Source organism: Mytilus edulis, chromosome 4 (assembly GCF_963676685.1).
Source record: "Mytilus edulis chromosome 4, xbMytEdul2.2, whole genome shotgun sequence".
Lineage (NCBI taxonomy): Eukaryota > Metazoa > Mollusca > Bivalvia > Mytilida > Mytilidae > Mytilus > Mytilus edulis.
Window position 1 is genome coordinate 92,738,549 of NC_092347.1, and position 19,940 is coordinate 92,758,488.

General features: G+C 31.3%; 1 protein-coding gene across 4 annotated transcripts in view; it reads left to right on the top strand.

Annotated features, from left to right (window-relative positions):
• LOC139521080 (solute carrier family 12 member 2-like) overlaps positions 1 to 19,940 on the top strand; it is a 55,184-nt gene that overhangs the window by 19,485 nt on the left and 15,759 nt on the right. For all 4 annotated transcript variants that reach the window (XM_071314341.1, XM_071314338.1, XM_071314340.1 and 1 more), the window contains 5 exons: positions 3,160 to 3,299; positions 6,447 to 6,557; positions 7,119 to 7,230; positions 12,846 to 12,973; positions 14,178 to 14,423. In XM_071314341.1, the coding sequence (XP_071170442.1) occupies positions 3,160 to 3,299; positions 6,447 to 6,557; positions 7,119 to 7,230; positions 12,846 to 12,973; positions 14,178 to 14,423 (737 nt within the window). The remainder of the gene's footprint in view (positions 1 to 3,159; positions 3,300 to 6,446; positions 6,558 to 7,118; positions 7,231 to 12,845; positions 12,974 to 14,177; positions 14,424 to 19,940) is intronic.

Genomic DNA, 19,940 nt, shown 5'->3' on the forward strand with positions numbered 1-19,940 from the left:
CCATATTTATTCTTGTAGGGGACAATAAAACAAATGAAATGACATTAAAGGGAAGTCCCGAGGGGGTCACCCCACCCCCTCTTGTTTGAAAACTTGTAAACGGTCAACATCCCCACCCCTAAACCATATATATTCTTGTATGGGACAATAAAACAAATCAAATAAAATGTAGGTAAAGTCCCTGGGGGTCACCACCACCCCCTCCTGTTTAAATACTTGTAAATGGTGGAGATCCCCACCCGTAAGCCATATATATTCTTGTATTGGACAAAAAATCAAATCAAATGAACATGGGACCATATAAATGGCGAGTTATGGGAGCTTTGTTTGGGAGACTTCGTAACAGCATCCTGTTACAATTACTTCTTGTTTGATATGCTTTATCTAAATATGTACTTTGATTTTTGATTATGGGCCCAGTTTTCAAGTTGGTCCAAATCAGGATTCCATATCAAGTATTGTGCAATAGCAAGAAATTTTCAATTGCACAGTATTGCACAATAGCAAGAAATATCTAATTGCACAATATTGTGCAATAGCAATTAATTTTCAATTGGAGTTATCTTTCTTTGTATAGAATAGTAGTTGATAATATATGTTGGAAATTTGCCAGACATGACTATGATGTCATTTTCTATTTTTATTTGCCAATAACTTTATGTAAATAACTTCATTGGAAATTTGCCAATATAAAATGTTGCTGATGAAGCTTTTTTTCCTTATCTTATCTAAAATGTTTTTAGATAATGTATGTTGGACATTTGCCAGACATGACTATGATGTCATTTTCTATTTTTATTTGCCAATAACTTTATGTAAATAACTTCATTGGAAATTTGCCAATATAAAATGTTGCTGATGAAGTTTTTTTTATTGTTTTATACAATAAACAATGTATATTCACTTTTACTACCAACCAATCTTTACCATTCAGTGATAACAAGCACTTTATTTTACATTTTAATATTTTATGATGTATTTAAAAGAGTAGTTATTGTTGCAAACTCCATTAGAAATTTGAATTGATATCAGTTTTGGAGAAAGGGAAACGGGGATGTGAAAAAAAAGGGGGGGGGGGGTTTAAATTTTTCTCATTTCAGATTTCATAAATAAAAAGAAAATTTCTTCAAACATTTTTTTGAGAGGATTAATATTCAACAGCATAGTGAATTGCTCAAAGGCAAAAAAAAAGTTTTTAAGTTCATTAGACCACATTCATTCTGTGTCAGAAACCTATGCTGTGTCAACTATTTAATTTTAGATTTAAAAAGTTTGAAGAAGAAATCTTTAATTGATTTGTAAAATCTTGACATTTGTTTTGTGTAAAAAAACCCCATGTAATGTCAAAAATTTGATCACAATCCAAATTCAGAGCTGTATCACGCTTGAATGTTTTGTCCATACTTGCCCCAACTGTTCAGGGTTCGACCTCTGCGGTCGTATAAAGCTGCGCCCTGCGGAGCACCTGGTTGACAAATTTTAATGTCAGAATCCAAAACAATGTGACAGTATAAATTTTCTTTATCTGACAGTGATAAATGTTGATAATGTATGTAGTTGTTTTTAAAGTGTAAACATATATTACTGCAATTTCAAGGGGTAATTTATTACTTTTTTAGAAAATCATATCAAGGAATAAAATAAAATAATTTACCTACCTACCTTCCCATACCCTGAAAACCTCAGTCAGGGAGGGGAAACAAAGATATTTTTAATGTTGGCCTTATGATATCCCATAGTTTAAGTCAATTGTTTGTTGGTGCTATTGGGCTGATTTTCTTTGTATTATTGTAGGAGGTGCTTACTTTATGATATCGGATCCTGTAGTTTAGGTCCATAATTTGGTGGAGCTATTAGACTGATTTTCTCTGTTCTATAGTAGGAGGTGCTTACTCTATGATATCGATTCCTGTAGTTTAGGTCCATAATTTGGTGGTGCTATTTGACTGATTTTCTCTGTTCTGTTGTAGGAGGTGCTTACTTTATGATATTGGATCCTGTAGTTTAGGTCCAGAATTTGGTGGAGCTATTAGACTGATTTTTTCTGTTTTATTGTAGGAGGTGCTTACTTTATGATATATATATATATATATACCGTAGTTTAGGCCCAGAATTTGGTGGTGCTTTTGGACTGATTTTCTCTGTTCTATTGTAGGAGGTGCTTACTTTATGATATCGGATCCCGTAGTTTAGGTCCATAATTTGGTGGAGCTATTAGACTGATTTTCTCTGTTCTATTGTAGGAGGTGCTTACTTTATGATATCCTGTAGTTTAGGTCCAGAATTTGGTGGTGCTTTTGGACTGATTTCTCTGTTCTATTGTAGGAAATGCTTACTTTATGATATACCGTAGTTTAGGTCCAGAATTTGGTGGTGCTATTGGACTGATTTTCTCTGTTCTATTGTAGGAGGTGCTTACTTAATGATATACAGTAGTTTAGGTCCAGAATTTGGTGGTGCTATTGGACTGATTTTCTCTGTTCTATTGTAGGAGGTGCTTACTTTATGATATCCTGTAGTTTAGGTCCATAATTTGGTGGTGCTTTTGGACTGATTTTCTCTGTTCTATTGTAGGAGGTGCTTACTTTATGAAATCCCGTAGCTTAGGTCCAGAATTTGGTGGTGCTATTAGACTGATTTTCTCTGTTCTATTGTAGGAGGTGCTTACTTTATGATATACAGTAGCTTAGGTCCAGAATTTGGTGGTGCTATTGGACTGATTTTCTCTGTTCTTTTGTAGGAGGTGCTTACTTTATGATATACAGTAGCTTAGGTCCAGAATTTGGTGGTGCTATTGGACTGATTTTCTCTGTTCTATTGTAGGAGGTGCTTACTTTATGAAATCCCGTAGCTTAGGTCCAGAATTTGGTGGTGCTATTAGACTGATTTTCTCTGTTCTATTGTAGGAGGTGCTTACTTTATGATATCGGATCCCGTAGTTTAGGTCCATAATTTGGTGGTGCTATTAGACTGATTTTATCTGTTTTATTGTAGGAGGTGCTTACTTTATGATATCCCGTAGTTTAGGTCCAGAATTTGGTGGTGCTATTGGACTGATTTCTCTGTTCTATTGTAGGAAATGCTTACTTTATGATATACTGTAGTTTAGGTCCAGAATTTGGTGGTGCTATTGGACTGATTTTATCTGTTTTATTGTAGGAGGTGCTTACTTTATGATATCCCGTAGTTTAGGTCCAGAATTTGGTGGTGCTATTGGACTGATCTTCTCTGTAGCCAATGCTGTAGCTGTTGCCATGTATGTTGTAGGATTTGCTGAGACTGTCAGAGATATATTGAAGGTATTTATAACAGTTTTAGGATTAATTTTATTATTTATGATCATGATATTGTTAGGATTCATATTAACATTATGGCATTATACAATGTAAAACTGATATTGTAGGAATTGAAAACACTGAATAGAACCATCAGTGGAATGATAAAACTAGTAATCAAGATTTTGTAACTCCACAAAATTAGTATAGGTACAAAATGAATTGGAACTCGCATGCAGAAAATCATAACCCAATTTTGGTTGTTCTATATATGATCTCCTTTATTCAATGAATTATTTCTTAATATTATTTTTGATGCATACATGTACATGTATATATATTTATACTGTGACAGTCCAGTATGGAAAATTTTGAATACTAAATGCCCTGAAACTGAAATTCTATACAAATAGCTGAGTGAATGATATAGTAATTAAGTTTCTATACTGGATGATATCTAGGTAGAATAATAAATGTCATAAAACTATTCCTGTGATCAATAAAGGTATAAGTCTGATTAATATATACAAAACTATTTGCAGTAGAATTAATTATGCATGGAAACTGTCTGTGGTATTTATTTGTTCTGATTGTCAATAAGAAAAAAGGAGTAACCCCAGCCATTAAAGAGAGACAAGTGTCAGAAATAATCCATATAGTAGACAGTTATAGATGGTTATAAGTATTCCATATTTCTTATTGTTTATCACTTCCTAACACGACAGTGGTATTTATTGGTAATAAAAGTTATAGTCCAAAGGCAAAAGATATTCTATTCACGATTTGTCATTACAGTTTCCTAATGTGTGAACATATTTATTTAAAATTATCTGCCAGGACTGATATTTTTGATAAAGATACTACTTGCATCTCTTACCTCAAACCTTTAGAATATAATGTCATTTAAAACCCTTTAAACATCTCTTTCTGTCCAACTACAGTTATAAGCTCTTTTTCTGCTGACGAAAGTGATGGAAGTGTTTAGTTAGTCTAGTTTAAAATACTTTATTCTTTTTATGCCCCATAGTCTAGTTTAAAATACTTTATTCTTTTTATGCCCCATTAATGGGCGTTATGTTTTCTGGTCTGTGCATCTGTTTGTCAGACTCCAGGTTAAAGTTTTTGGTTGAGGTAGTTTTTGATGAATTTGAAGTCCAATCAACTTGAAACTTAGTACACATGTGACCTATGATATGATCTTTCTTATTTTAATGCCAAATTAGAGATTTTACCCCAGTTTAATGGTCCACTGAACATAGAAAATGATAGTGCAAATTTCAGGTTAAAGTTTTTGGTCAAGGTAGTTTTTGATGAAGTTGAAGTCCAATAAACTTGAAACTTAGTACACATGTGACCTATGATATGATCTTTCTTATTTTAATGCCAAATTAGAGATTTTACCCCAGTTTAATGGTCCACTGAACATAGAAAGTGATAGTGTGGATGGGGCATCTGTGTACTTATGGACAAATTCTTATTTCTTATTAAAAGATAAAGACTATGTTTAAACCTTATAGAACAGAATATTATTGACTTTGAAAATTGTTATTATTAATATTGGTGACAGCCATTACAATCTGTACTATGTCTGCTATTTCAAAAAGTAAAGCATTATTAGAACAATTCCTTACCCTAAAAATTGGCCTTAAACTGATAAAGATTGACCTAAACAAAATTTTAAACAAAAAATACAAAAAAAAACCCAAAAAATTTCATCCCCAAAAAAATTGCTTTGTTCAGCTTGACCAGTTCTCTAAGGATAAGCCACCTATTTATTATCAAACTCCCATTACCTGTGTAATAAATGTTTATTTTTACATAAACATCTTTATGATATCATTTTAACTGTTATAATACAGGTTTTCTCCAAATCTGATGTTTGAATATACCATGTTTTATTTGTATTATAGATATTATAAGTTTACTAATAGATATTGAGTATGCAAAATATTAATATTATTATTAAGGCCAAACATAAAAATATGTGTGTTAAAGGTTTGTTCTGAAAAGAAACCCCAGGCTTGGTAGGTACAATGTAGGTAGGTCTGAGGTAATTAAGGTAAAAAGTTCAACTTATCCACCCCTGTGCATACATACTCAAGAATTGTTTCCTCTCTCAAACTTTAAAACCCATTGTAGTTGGGTAATGAAACTTGGCATAAGTATTCACCACCTAAAGAATGAGTGTCATAAACGAGAGAGAAAGGTGTAGGCGTACATTTAAAGTGATGGTAAAAAAACTTAATTCAACTTAATAGCCACATCTGTGCATATGTACAAAAGATGTGGTGCACAAGTCAAATGTCTGTGGGTAGAAGCTGTGTTTGAATGGATGATCCTGAATAATTCAAATAACAAAAAGAATTGCATAATTATTCTAATGAATTTGAGCAGGTACATCTTTGATGATGCTAATCCCATCCTATACAGTATAGTTCCCTACAAAATAGTACTAAATTGCCAGTTTGACTAGATTACTTTTAAAATGCGCTAGAAAAGAAGTCCTGTAAAACATGTTTTTCTTTAGACCCAAAAAATTGTTAAGTATTTACAGAATCGGTAAATAATTAATGTATGTGCAAAAAATAATGCACATTGACATATAAATTAAGTTTAATAATGAAACATGTGCCTTTGTAGTTTATACAAATGTATCATTAGTATTATAAAGATACTAGACTTAAAAAGGTTGCTGCGGTCGGTTATGTCACAAGTGTAGAAATTAATGATACAGTTTTATATGTAATTGTTTAAATGTGCAAGGCTGAGACATGCCTTGAAACAAAACAATCTTCCTATTAAACATGAGAAAACTATTGGAACATGTCATATATGTGATGGTATATATTGTAAACATGCTTTTACATTCACCTTTATAGTGCAGCACATCATCATTCTTAATTACATGCACCATATAATTTGTAATTTCTAGTACATTTTACAAAAAAAATCAAAATCTTATTAATTGTCTTGTCTGGACAATGATGTAACATATAAAGTACAGGGGCACACCAAATAAAAATATTGTTATTGTAGAAAACTGTGACACCTTTATAGGTATCTTGTCATAAGAGAAGTGCATACATGCAGGTAATTTGCAGTTAGATCTGGTACAGACAGATTTATTTTGCATGTATCTCACGTAAATAAACCTATTTGTTGTATTTGTAGGAACACGATGCTTTGATGATAGACGAGGTCAATGATATACGTATAATTGGTATCTTGACTACTACGTTTCTGTTAGTGATCGCTATCATTGGTATGGAGTGGGAAGCAAGAGTAAGCTATGCTATATCAGTAGCTGAATAAAACAACCTTACAACATCTATACAATTGTAGACATGTTAAACTCTCTGCCTTGGTAACAAGTAATGAATTTCATTAGAATTTCTCTACAAGTTTCAGTCGATATGAAAGGCTTCTTTCACTTGTTAGAAACTGTATATACAATTGATATTGAGAGTAACATGTCAATAACCTTATTCCATATATACTGGTAGACCTCTTTACTGCTTAACTCTTACCATAGTTTCTCATCCCTTTTTTTATACATTTTTTTCTATAAGATTCATGCATGCTACATTTCTTTTCAAAATTCATTTTCTTCAATTTTCCAAAAAGAAAAAAAATATAGCATAAAAGGAAATAAATGGACTGATAAAAGCAAAAAGCGCTTCATTATTTTATTAATCAATGTATAATTTGCATAAATGAATAAGGTATCTGTACCTTTTCCCCTTTATATATCTCAGTCTAGCAAAAGTTTAATGCTTTTAAATGTTATATATAATTCTTGAAAAAATGAAATATATTAATTGACGTTCATGTTTTTATTTCCAGGCCCAGATGGTGTTGTTAGTAGCCTTATTAATTGCCCTTGTTAATTTTATAATTGGAACATTTATCCCTCCAAGTAAAGAAAATGTAGACAGAGGTATCATAGGATATAATAGTAAGTAAAGAAAACTTAGACAGAGGTATCATAGGATGTAACAGTAAGTAAAGAAAACTTAGACAGAGGTATCATAGGATATAATAGTAAGTAAAGAAAACTTAGACAGAGGTATCATAGGATATAATAGTAAGTAAAGAAAACTTAGACAGAGGTATCATAGGATATAATAGTAAGTAAAGAAAACTTAGACAGAGGTATCATAGGATATAATAGTAAGGAAAGAAAACTTAGACAGAGGTATCATAGGATATAATAGTAAGTAAAGAAAACTTAGACAGAGGTATCATAGGACATAATAGTAAGTAAAGAAAACTTAGACAGAGGTATCATAGGATATAATAGTAAGTAAAGAAAATTTAGACAGAGGTATCATAGGATATAATAGTAAGTAAAGAAAACTTAGACAGAGGTATCATAGGATGTAATAGTAAGTAAAGAAAACTTAGACAGAGGTATCATAGGATATAATAGTAAGGAAAGAAAACTTAGACAGAGGTATCATAGGATATAATAGTAAGGAAAGAAAACTTAGACAGAGGTATCATAGGATATAATAGTAAGGAAAGAAAACTTAGACAGAGGTATCATAGGATATAATAGTAAGTAAAGAAAACTTAGACAGAGGTATCATAGGATGTAATAGTAAGTAAAGAAAACTTAGACAGAGGTATCATAGGATATAATAGTAAGTAAAGAAAACTTAGCAAAGGTATCATAGGATGTAATAGTAAGTAAAGAAAACTTAGACAGAGGTATCATAGGATATAACAGTAAGTAAAGAAAACTTTGACAGAGGTATCATAGGATATAATAGTAAGTAAAGAAAACTTAGACAGAGGTATCATAGGATATAATAGTAAGTAAAGAAAACTTTGACAGAGGTATCATAGGATATAATAGTAAGTAAAGAAAACTTAGACAGAGGTATCATAGGATATAATAGTAAGTAAAGAAAACTTAGACAGAGGTATCATAGGATATAATAGTAAGTAAAGAAAACTTAGACAGAGGTATCATAGGATGTAATAGTAACTAAAGAAAACTTAGACAGAGGTATCATAGGATATAACAGTAAGTAAAGAAAACTTTGACAGAGGTATCATAGGATATAACAGTAAGTAAAGAAAACTTAGACAGAGGTATCATAGGATATAATAGTAAGTAAAGAAAACTTAGACAGAGGTATCATAGGATATAATAGTAAGTAAAGAAAACTTAGACAGAGGTATCATAGGATGTAACAGTAAGTAAAGAAAACTTTGACAGAGGTATCATAGGATATAACAGTAAGTAAAGAAAACTTAGACAGAGGTATCATAGGATGTAATAGTAAGTAAAGAAAACTTTGACAGAGGTATCATAGGATATAATAGTAAGTAAAGAAAACTTAGACAGAGGTATCATAGGATATAACAGTAAGTAAAGAAAACTTTGACAGAGGTATCATAGGATATAACAGTAAGTAAAGAAAACTTAGACAGAGGTATCATAGGATATAATAGTAAGTAAAGAAAACTTAGACAAGAGGTATCATAGGATATAATAGTAAGTAAAGAAAACTTAGACAGAGGTATCATAGGATATAATAGTAAGTAAAGAAAACTTAGACAGAGGTATCATAGGATATAATAGTAAGTAAAGAAAACTTAGACAGAGGTATCATAGGATATAATAGTAAGTAAAGAAAACTTAGACAGAGGTATCATAGGATATAATAGTAAGTAAAGAAAACTTAGACAGAGGTATCATAGGATATAACAGTAAGTAAAGAAAACTTAGACAGAGGTATCATAGGATATAACAGTAAGTAAAGAAAACTTAGACAGAGGTATCATAGGATATAATAGTAAGTAAAGAAAACTTAGACAGAGGTATCATAGGACGTAATAGTAAGTAAAGAAAACTTTGACAGAGGTATCATAGGACGTAATAATAAGTAAAGAAAACTTTGACAGAGGTATCATAGGACATAATAGTAAGTAAAGAAAACTTAGACAGAGGTATCATAGGACATAACAGTAAGTAAAGAAAACTTAGACAGAGGTATCATAGGACATATTAGTAAGTAAAGAAAACTTAGACAGAGGTATCATAGGATATAATAGTAAGTAAAGAAAACTTAGACAGAGGTATCATAGGATGTAACAGTAAGTAAAGAAAACTTAGACAGAGGTATCATAGGATGTAATAGTAAGTAAAGAAAACTTAGACAGAGGTATCATAGGATGTAACAGTAAGTAAAGAAAACTTAGACAGAGGTATCATAGGATGTAACAGTAAGTAAAGAAAACTTAGACAGAGGTATCATAGGATGTAATAGTAAGTAAAGAAAACTTAGACAGAGGTATCATAGGATATAATAGTAAGTAAAGAAAACTTAGACAGAGGTATCATAGGACGTAATAGTAAGTAAAGAAAACTTAGACAGAGGTATCATAGGACGTAATAATAAGTAAAGAAAACTTTGACAGAGGTATCATAGGACGTAATAATAAGTAAAGAAAACTTTGACAGAGGTATCATAGGACATAATAGTAAGTAAAGAAAACTTAGACAGAGGTATCATAGGACATAACAGTAAGTAAAGAAAACTTAGACAGAGGTATCATAGGACATAATAGTAAGTAAAGAAAACTTAGACAGAGGTATCATAGGACATATTAGTAAGTAAAGAAAACTTAGACAGAGGTATCATAGGATATAATAGTAAGTAAAGAAAACTTAGACAGAGGTATCATAGGATGTAATAGTAAGTAAAGAAAACTTAGACAGAGGTATCATAGGATATAACAGTAAGTAAAGAAAACTTAGACAGAGGTATCATAGGATATAACAGTAAGTAAAGAAAACTTAGACAGAGGTATCATAGGATATAATAGTAAGTAAAGAAAACTTAGACAGAGGTATCATAGGATGTAATAGTAAGTAAAGAAAACTTAGACAGAGGTATCATAGGATGTAATAGTAAGTAAAGAAAACTTAGACAGAGGTATCATAGGATATAATAGTAAGTAAAGAAAACTTAGACAGAGGTATCATAGGATATAACAGTAAGTAAAGAAAACTTTGACAGAGGTATCATAGGATATAATAGTAAGTAAAGAAAACTTTGACAGAGGTATCATAGGATATAATAGTAAGTAAAGAAAACTTAGACAGAGGTATCATAGGATATAATAGTAAGTAAAGAAAACTTTGACAGAGGTATCATAGGATATAATAGTAAGTAAAGAAAACTTAGACAGAGGTATCATAGGATGTAATAGTAAGTAAAGAAAACTTAGACAGAGGTATCATAGGACGTAATAGTAAGTAAAGAAAACTTTGACAGAGGTATCATAGGATATAATAGTAAGGAAAGAAAACTTTGACAGAGGTATCATAGGATATAACAGTAAGTAAAGAAAACTTAGACAGAGGTATCATAGGATATAATAGTAAGTAAAGAAAACTTAGACAGAGGTATCATAGGACGTAATAGTAAGTAAAGAAAACTTTGACAGAGGTATCATAGGATATAATAGTAAGGAAAGAAAACTTAGACAGAGGTATCATAGGATATAATAGTAAGTAAACAAAACTTAGAAAGAAAACTTAGACAGAGGTATCATAGGATATAATAGTAAGTAAAGAAAACTTAGACAGAGGTATCATAGGACGTAATAGTAAGTAAAGAAAACTTTGACAGAGGTATCATAGGATGTAATAATAAGTAAAGAAAACTTAGAAAGAAAACTTAGACAGAGGTATCATAGGATATAATAGTAAGGAAAGAAAACTTAGACAGAGGTATCATAGGATGTAACAGTAAGTAAAGAAAACTTAGACAGAGGTATCATAGGATATAACAGTAAGTAAAGAAAACTTAGACAGAGGTATCATAGGATATAATAGTAAGTAAAGAAAACTTTGACAGAGGTATCATAGGATATAATAGTAAGTAAAGAAAACTTTGACAGAGGTATCATAGGATATAATAGTAAGTAAAGAAAACTTAGACAGAGGTATCATAGGATATAATAGTAAGTAAAGAAAACTTAGACAGAGGTATCATAGGATATAATAGTAAGTAAAGAAAACTTTGACAGAGGTATCATAGGATATAACAGTAAGTAAAGAAAACTTTGACAGAGGTATCATAGGATATAATAGTAAGTAAAGAAAACTTAGACAGAGGTATCATAGGATGTAACAGTAAGTAAAGAAAACTTAGACAGAGGTATCATAGGATATAATAGTAAGTAAAGAATATGTAGACAGAGGTATCATAGGATATAACAGTAAGTAAAGAAAACTTAGACAGAGGTATCATAGGATATAATAGTAAGTAAAGAAAACTTTGACAGAGGTATCATAGGATATAACAGTAAGTAAAGAAAACTTTGACAGAGGTATCATAGGATATAATAGTAAGTAAAGAAAACTTAGACAGAGGTATCATAGGATATAATAGTAAGTAAAGAAAACTTAGACAGAGGTATCATAGGATATAACAGTAAGTAAAGAAAACTTAGACAGAGGTATCATAGGATGTAACAGTAAGTAAAGAAAACTTAGACAGAGGTATCATAGGATATAACAGTAAGTAAAGAAAACTTAGACAGAGGTATCATAGGATATAATAGTAAGTAAAGAAAACTTAGACAGAGGTATCATAGGATATAACAGTAAGTAATGTCTTCTATACCTATGAGTAATGAAAAAAACCAAAAAGCAAACAAATATCCTAAGAACACACTTAATGCAGGCACTGATGATAAAAAAGGTTCAAGAACATTTGAAAATTACCATTATAACTCCCCATGATTTACAGATACAGGTCAATAGGAAGAATAACAGGATATTTACTGTTTATTGAATAAGGTAATTAGTGCAAAGAGGTCCTAGATGTCATAATAATGAATACAAAATTTAAAGTGCAAATGTCTATTATATTTGGAATGTAAATTCTTCATATGATAAATGGTAAGCAGAGCAAATGTCCTTTGTACATTATCATTAGTATAAGTCAATCTACTTTTAATTGGGTTGACGTTTTAATTAACGTTGTTAATGAATGTAAGTTGTGTATTGTTCCAAGTATATGTTAGCAGTTAAACTAAATCAGTAAAGAACAAGTGTCACTGGTACCAGTACTTTCATGGGTTATCACATATATTGGTGTTTTGTTCTATGCGGCTAGGAAAGCTATACACAAAAATGACTGAAATCAGCCAATAGAAAACTAGTAAATACAAAAATTGTAAGAGATGTTTTATCTGTTAATACAAAAAAGAAGATGTGATATGATTGGCAATGAGACAAAAGGAGAAATGACACAGAATGCATATCCTTAGTTCAGGACAGTCGATTTGTATTCTGACTTCCACGCTTGTCTTCTCTTGAAAGAAATACACTAGCTTTTTATTCTCAGAGATACACATGAGTATCAATGGTAAACCAAAAACATCAACTTGTACAATAATTAAAGTTAAAATAGAAACTTACACTTTGAAACTCACTCAAGAGATGGGAGTGGAAACAGAGATCATTATGTTTTATTTTAATAACAATCTTGACTGGATAGAATCCTTTGTTATTGTGGTTTTATATCTAATTGATTTATATTTCAGGTACTCTTTTTGTAGAAAATTTAAAGCCACAGTTTATAGATGGTGAATCTTTTTTCTCTGTATTTTCTGTATTTTTTCCTGCTGCAACCGGCATATTAGCCGGCGCTAATATATCAGGAGATTTAAAAGTAAGTATCGGATTAAAGCAGCATTGAACAGTGTTATTTCAACATTTTGATATAGAATTAAAAAAACCATATGAAATGATTTATCGTATAGTGTAGTTCACCTTTATAACACAGATCATCTGTTCTAGAAGATAAATATAAATAGCAGTGTTAATAACAACAACAACTTGAAAATGGATTACTTCCTAAAATAAATCTGGTACATATGAAGGTCTTTAAGTATATTATCTCCGTTCTATATACATGTAGCTATAGTAATTCTTGAATGGCCCTGAGAAATATGCTATGGAGTATAATCAGGATAGAGGACCTATTAAATGTAATGGACTGATCAGCTGTTCTTTTCCTTTTATCTGTTTGGCTTTAACTCTGAACGTCTTACCCCAACACATTTTGTGCCTGTTTAATATGACTTCAATAAAAAGTCTTCTATAATCCATATTTATGGATGATACCCACAACCTTTTTACCACAAAAAAGTAGGATTTTTTTTGATAATTTTTGAAGGTACCAAGTCTTTTATTGTTATTTGCAATACTTTTAATTAAAAAAAAATCCCTTTCCTCAATCAAAATATAGTTGAAAAAATGTTATCAAATTAATGTGAATCCTTTATAAGTGTAAAAATAGGAATAAAATAAGAAGAAAGAAATTGCAAAAGTTGTGTTCGTCATTAGTTTTAAGTTAAATATTCTGCAATAAAGTTTGATATTAGTGTGTGGAATTCTGCAATGAAGTTTGATATTAGTGTGTGGAAGTCCCATGTATATAAATAACCATCGGTATTCTGCAATCAAGTTTGATATTAATGTGTGGAAGTCCCATGTATATAAATAACCATCGGTATTCTGCAATCAAGTTTGATATTAGTGTGTGGAAGTCCCATGTATATAGATATTACATATTTATACTATTAAGACTTGAATATTTAAAGGACTTAAATGTAAAATTTCAATTTAAAAGTGTTCATAGAACTATTTTCAGTATGAGTATGTAACTGGCTGAAACTTTCAAAAACAAGCAATAGCTGGACTACTTCTAAGATCATATTATAGATGTCAATTATTGGTGAAATTTGTTATCTGGTTGCTGTCTTATTTTGTTAATTTTACTTTTTTCTTCTATTTATGTTGTTTCAACATTTAATCTTTTGTTAAATTAAATTATATATGAATTACCCTTAAAATATCTCTTTCTTTTACAGAATCCTCAGAAAGACATTCCTAAAGGAACAATTCTTGCCATTTTGATATCGTCTGTTGTGTATATAGTTGTTGCATGGATATTAGGCGCTACTGTGATAAGAGAAATTCCATTAACAGTGTGTTCATCTGTGCTTGTAAATAATACATTAAACTCCGACCTTGTTACCTCGGACAATATCACATCTACAATAGCCAATTGTACTGTTGATCCCACAAGCTTGTTTGGATTATTACATGATTATCAGGTAAGATTTTTGAAAGTAGGTCAACCTCATAGAATTATGTCATTATGTATTTGTTCTGCCTAACAAAACAGAAGTTATAGATTTATGTTGGTCATCTCAACAAGATTGATTTTCTTGCTGGAGTCAGTACGGCGAAAGTGAGAAAAGCAAACCAGTTGAGATAACCTATTATAATCTGTTTATTACTATTTTACCTATGACAACATTGTTAATTTCATTGACAACGGCATGTGCTCCCTTAGCTTCTAGCGATAATTTTTCAAATAACTGCTGAGAAAGAAAATTATTAGTCAGTAAGATCAAAGGAGAATTTCGTAAAAAAGAGAAAATACAGAATATTCCTTCCATTTGGAAACTATATAATGAAGGAACTTCTAATTCATGACAGTATGTTTATCAGTCCTTTGGAGGATTTAAGTAAGTTTTCTTACCAACGAACATCACATGTGTTTAAAGTTAAACTACTTGTTTGATCTTTTGGTTAAAAAAAATATATAATTGATCATGGCCTTTTGATGATAGGTAATGATTAATACCCTGTGAAGAAAGATTTTAAGTTTTTGGAAAATGACGCAGTCATTGTTCCATTACTGCCGACCTGAACTTCATTACAATTCTCTGCCTACCGCGCTTGGTTTCGTATTTACTATTTTCCATACAAACTGGAATCTGCTTGTGTTATCATTATGCATGATCATTGTGTAGTTATGAGCCAGGATCCAGTTTACACTCGGTTTCATATTTACTATACAAACTAACTGGTTTCTGCTTGTATTCCACTACACTCGAACAAAGTGTTGTAGTTTGACGGGAACCAGTTTAGAATTTGTAAACTACAAAACGTAATCGGTTATTGTTCATTCCGTTTTGGTGTTTCATACCGACTTATATGGTTTGAATAAGCTTAAGACCCTTCAAACATTAATGTGATAGGTATATTAAAGACTGTTTTACAAAAGGATGGAACTGTTTTACTTTCAAAGTCGTACTATAGTGATATCTGTCATGTACGGATTTCCACTCTCACCGGTTAATTTCTTCTTTTACACGTGCTTTTGAAACTTCCTGTTTAAACATCGCAAGTTTCAAAATTGTTATTTGAGTGAATTAAACTTATTTTTTACAATCATGAAGCGTTCCAGAATCATTTTCAAGCAGTTTCTTCTTCTCTTTGATGATGGAAAATAGGTTTTCTCAAGAAAATACCGCAAACGATCGCAGAGGAATTGAAACGTACAAGTCAAGTCGGCACCTGGTTAAATTGGCATCTAGTCAAATCGGCACCTATTTGACGTCAATTCGGCATCCAATAATTGTTATAATATTTTCTATTCAATTAATTAATAACTGTTACCAAGTACATAGTGAATATGTTGTTGTGTATTTAGGTAAACAAGGAAACCAAAGTGAATATGTTGTTGTGTATAAAGGTAAACAACGAAGCCCTTACCCAACTGTTTTTCTAACAATTAGACCATTATTAAAATAAAATGGAAAACTATGAGTCCCTTTCAATAAATCAAACTTTCATGCCAAATAATTAGCAAATTTAAGGTGTTTTTTTTTCAATAAAGTTTAAACAGCATTAAACCAAAAATCCCGTAAAATGCTCAACTGGTTAAAATAATGCATAAAAATATCCAATATCTCATGTATTAGTCCAAATAATTATGACGTCTGGCAAGGATATTTTATTTTTTTTCTGGGACGCCTTCCTACGACGTTTGTAGGAAGGCGTCCCAGAAAATAATTAACAGAGCCTTGCGGTCATAGGAAGGTGTCCCAGAATAAAATTAAAAAAGCCTTGCCAGACGTAATAATTATTTGGACTACTCATATATATTACATTAAAAATACACCAAAAAAGTCATTTAGTTGAGAAAAATAAATATATAGGCTATACAAAATGTACATGAACACCCAAAAATGTGAAAGTTAGTATTTAACTCTTTTTGCTTAAATACTGAAAAAATTCTGGAAACCCCTTTCTTATTTTTACTCTTTTTGCTTAAAATACTGTTAAAAATATCTATTTAACATGGGTGAGAATTGACTAAATCAGGTGTCGATTTAACCAGGTGCTGATTTGTCCAGGTGCAAATTTAACCAGGTGCTGGTTTGACTAGAATTCTTTGACAAATGTTTGAAATTACCTGAGTTTCATTAGACCTTTGATAACAGTAACAAAAAGATTATTTACTTAATATTTTGTGCGAGAAGGGGGTTCAGACTGTGGTATCAGGTCTGTTCGCGCCCAATACACTTTCGCACTCTACACGTTCGCACCCAAGGTCCGTTCGCACTCTACTCATTCTCGCCCAATTTTAATTCAAATTCAAGTTGAATAATTGGAAAATCATGATTGTTGTTTTAAATTGCTTTGGTGTAAATACTGAATGTATTTATAGCTTGGTATGAGTAAAACATTGAAGATTTTAAAGGAAAAACACAAAAGATAATGGTTTTTAACAGCTTGGTCCCTTTGATCTGAAACAACGAAGCAATAAAATATAGGAACCAAAATATAGCAATCCACTATTATAACCAAAACATGATAAAATTTATTCAACACACAGAAAAAAACATAGTCAGAATCTCACTTTATTTTGAAACAAGTCAATGAAACAAAGTTATAGCAATACATTAACCAAAACATGATTAAGAGTTATTCAACACAAAATAAAACGTTGACAAAATACCACTTTATTTAGAAAGGATTATTATTATTTTTAACAATACCCTATCCAAAACATGATTAAGATTTATTCAACACTTTATTTTGAGACAATGACAACAATTATACTTATAAGAAAACACTTGCTTACAGAGTTATTCAACACAAAACCAATTAAGATTGGGTGCGAACATGTAGGGTGTGAAAGTGAAAGGGGGCGAACATGAGTGGGCGCAAACGTGAATGGGGCGCGAACGGACCCGGATTCAGACTATGTACCAGTGAGAAATATACAAGCCTTTCTACGGTATTTATTTGTACAAATTCAGGTAGTCTTGACCTATTCATTTATCTTAAAAAAAACAGCCAGTTGTCACCTTCACTTCACACACACACATATACAAGTATCAATTATATGCTTACGAGACATGTTGCATTGTTAAACTAATTAAGGTATGTGAAAATCAAGACTTGCATAAAAACTATCCCAATATTAGAGACAGTGGCGTCATTTTTCTTCAGAGCTTTCAGCTCTTTGATTATTTGCTGTTAGGACATGGATTTATTTACAACCTACCTAAACTTTTACAGATTATGTTATTGTCCTGCCTGCTTTGTTGGTGTAGGTGAGATGAGACAGATTTTAGGTTTTGCTTTTCTGGTGACCCCAAATATGCCAAAGTTTAGGTGAAAGTAAGCAAAAATTGCAGAACGCTGAATAATCAATTTTCACCAAAGAGGACTATTTCTTATCTACCCATGGTTTTAGCTTTGAATCATAATGATAATGGTCAATAAACCCTTTTATAAACTTTAGCTAAAAATAAGGGCCATATTTATTTTATCTATATTGAACCTTTATTGAAATTTTCACATTTCTGCTGTAGATTGAGTATGCATAGATCATTTACTTCAAAATTTATATGTTTGTCTGCTAGAATAAAGCTACTTTCTTCTTGATGTTTTTATACAGCCGCAAAATTTTTTTGGGCTGTATTATGCCATGATGTTGTCATGATCAGTGACTTATCAGCGTTATCATTATTGTCCGACGACACATTTGGTTTCAGGACAATAACTTAAGTTAAGAGAAAGAATATCTATGAGATTTTACAAGAAGGTTCAATACCACAAAAAAAAAGGGTGGGACTGATTTTGGGGGTTATGGTACCAACAGTTTAGGAATAAGGGGCCAAAATAAGCAATTTTGTAGTTTCTGGATAATAACTTGTGTGTAAGTGTATGGATTTCTCTGAAATTGTACAAGATTCCATATCTCAAAAGAAAGGCTGGGATTGATTGAGTATACGTATGGGGTAATTGCCTCAAAACATGCAGAAATTAGCTATAGGGACAAAAATGGTCAAAAAAATAAAAGAAGCATTTTTTTCTAGTTTGCAGACAATAACTTGTGTTTTAGTGTATGGATCTCTCTTAAAATATGGGGGAGGGAGGATTTTTTTCCCAATTTTTTGGGAGGTTTATATTTTTCTTCAAAATTTTTAAATTTCATGTTTTTTTTTATATGTTTCTAGAAGAAATCTTCATTTGCACAGTATTGCATAGTAGATTTTTATGCCTCATTTATGGGCATTATGTTTTCTGGTCTATAGGTCCGTTCGTCTGTCCGTTTGTTTGTCTGTTCATCTTTCCGTCTGTCTGTTCAGGAAACTTAGTACAAATGTTCCTTATAATATGATCTTTCTAATTTTAATGCCAAATTAGAGATTTTCCCCCTTTTTTACGGTCAGAACCTAGAACATAGAATATGATGATGCAGATGGGGAATCAATGTACTATGGACACATTCTTGTTAAGATCTTTATTAAATTTGACCACATTAATTTGGCAGAAATGTATATAATATTAAAAATTTGATCACAACCAAAAATTCAGACAGTATCAAGCTTGAATATTGTGTCCAAACTTGCCCCAACTGTTCAGGGTTTGACCTCTGCTATTTCATCAGGCTGTGCTCAGTGTGCTGCGCTCAGCATTTTATAGTCATTGGTGTTTGATGCCAGAGTCCCAGAGAGGACTTCCTGCAGGAAACCTGATGTAGATTTTAATCTTGACATATTATATTAGATACCTGCCTATGGTTGATCTCCAAATGTTTTTTTGCGTTGTTAGTATGCTGTCTACCTAATGTCCTCTTTTATTCATATTCAATTAGAAATATAGTGAACCAGTGGTTTTTTGGCTTCTCTGTTTGAAGAAAACTTCTAAATATAGCAGATCTTAAAGAAGTCTTCTAGGTTACACATTATCTTCTAATTGACCTGACAGTTTATCTTTCCATTTATCTGATTGCTTTTGTAAGATGTTTACATTTTGTTTGTGTAATTTATAAGATATCCCTGACCTTGCTAAATCTTGAGCAATTTGTCTTGATGATGTCCTATTCGGTAATCAATTGTAATCAGTAGAACTAGAAGTGACATTTGCTACAGTATTGAAAAAACGTATTGATATGTCGAGTGCAATGTCCAATATATGTAATAACAAACCATTGATTTACTCAGCCTTGATAACTTGTAACGTTTAATTACAACTCTCATTTGAATATGCACCATAGAAAATTCATGTCTTTTTAGGACTGGATTTGCTATTGATCAGATTTTTTTGTTCTGCTTCAAAATATACTGGTACCGCAGTGTTTTAGTGAGCAAAATGAATATTGTTTGAGGAAATACTACCTAACTAGAATATCCTGGTTTACCGTTCTTCCTGTAGAAGAAAATGTCCTGAGGTCACCTTGACATTAAAGATTGATTTACAAGGGTTTTATATTTTATTTTATGGTTGATAACAAATTAGGATTAAAAGGAAAAAAATCACTC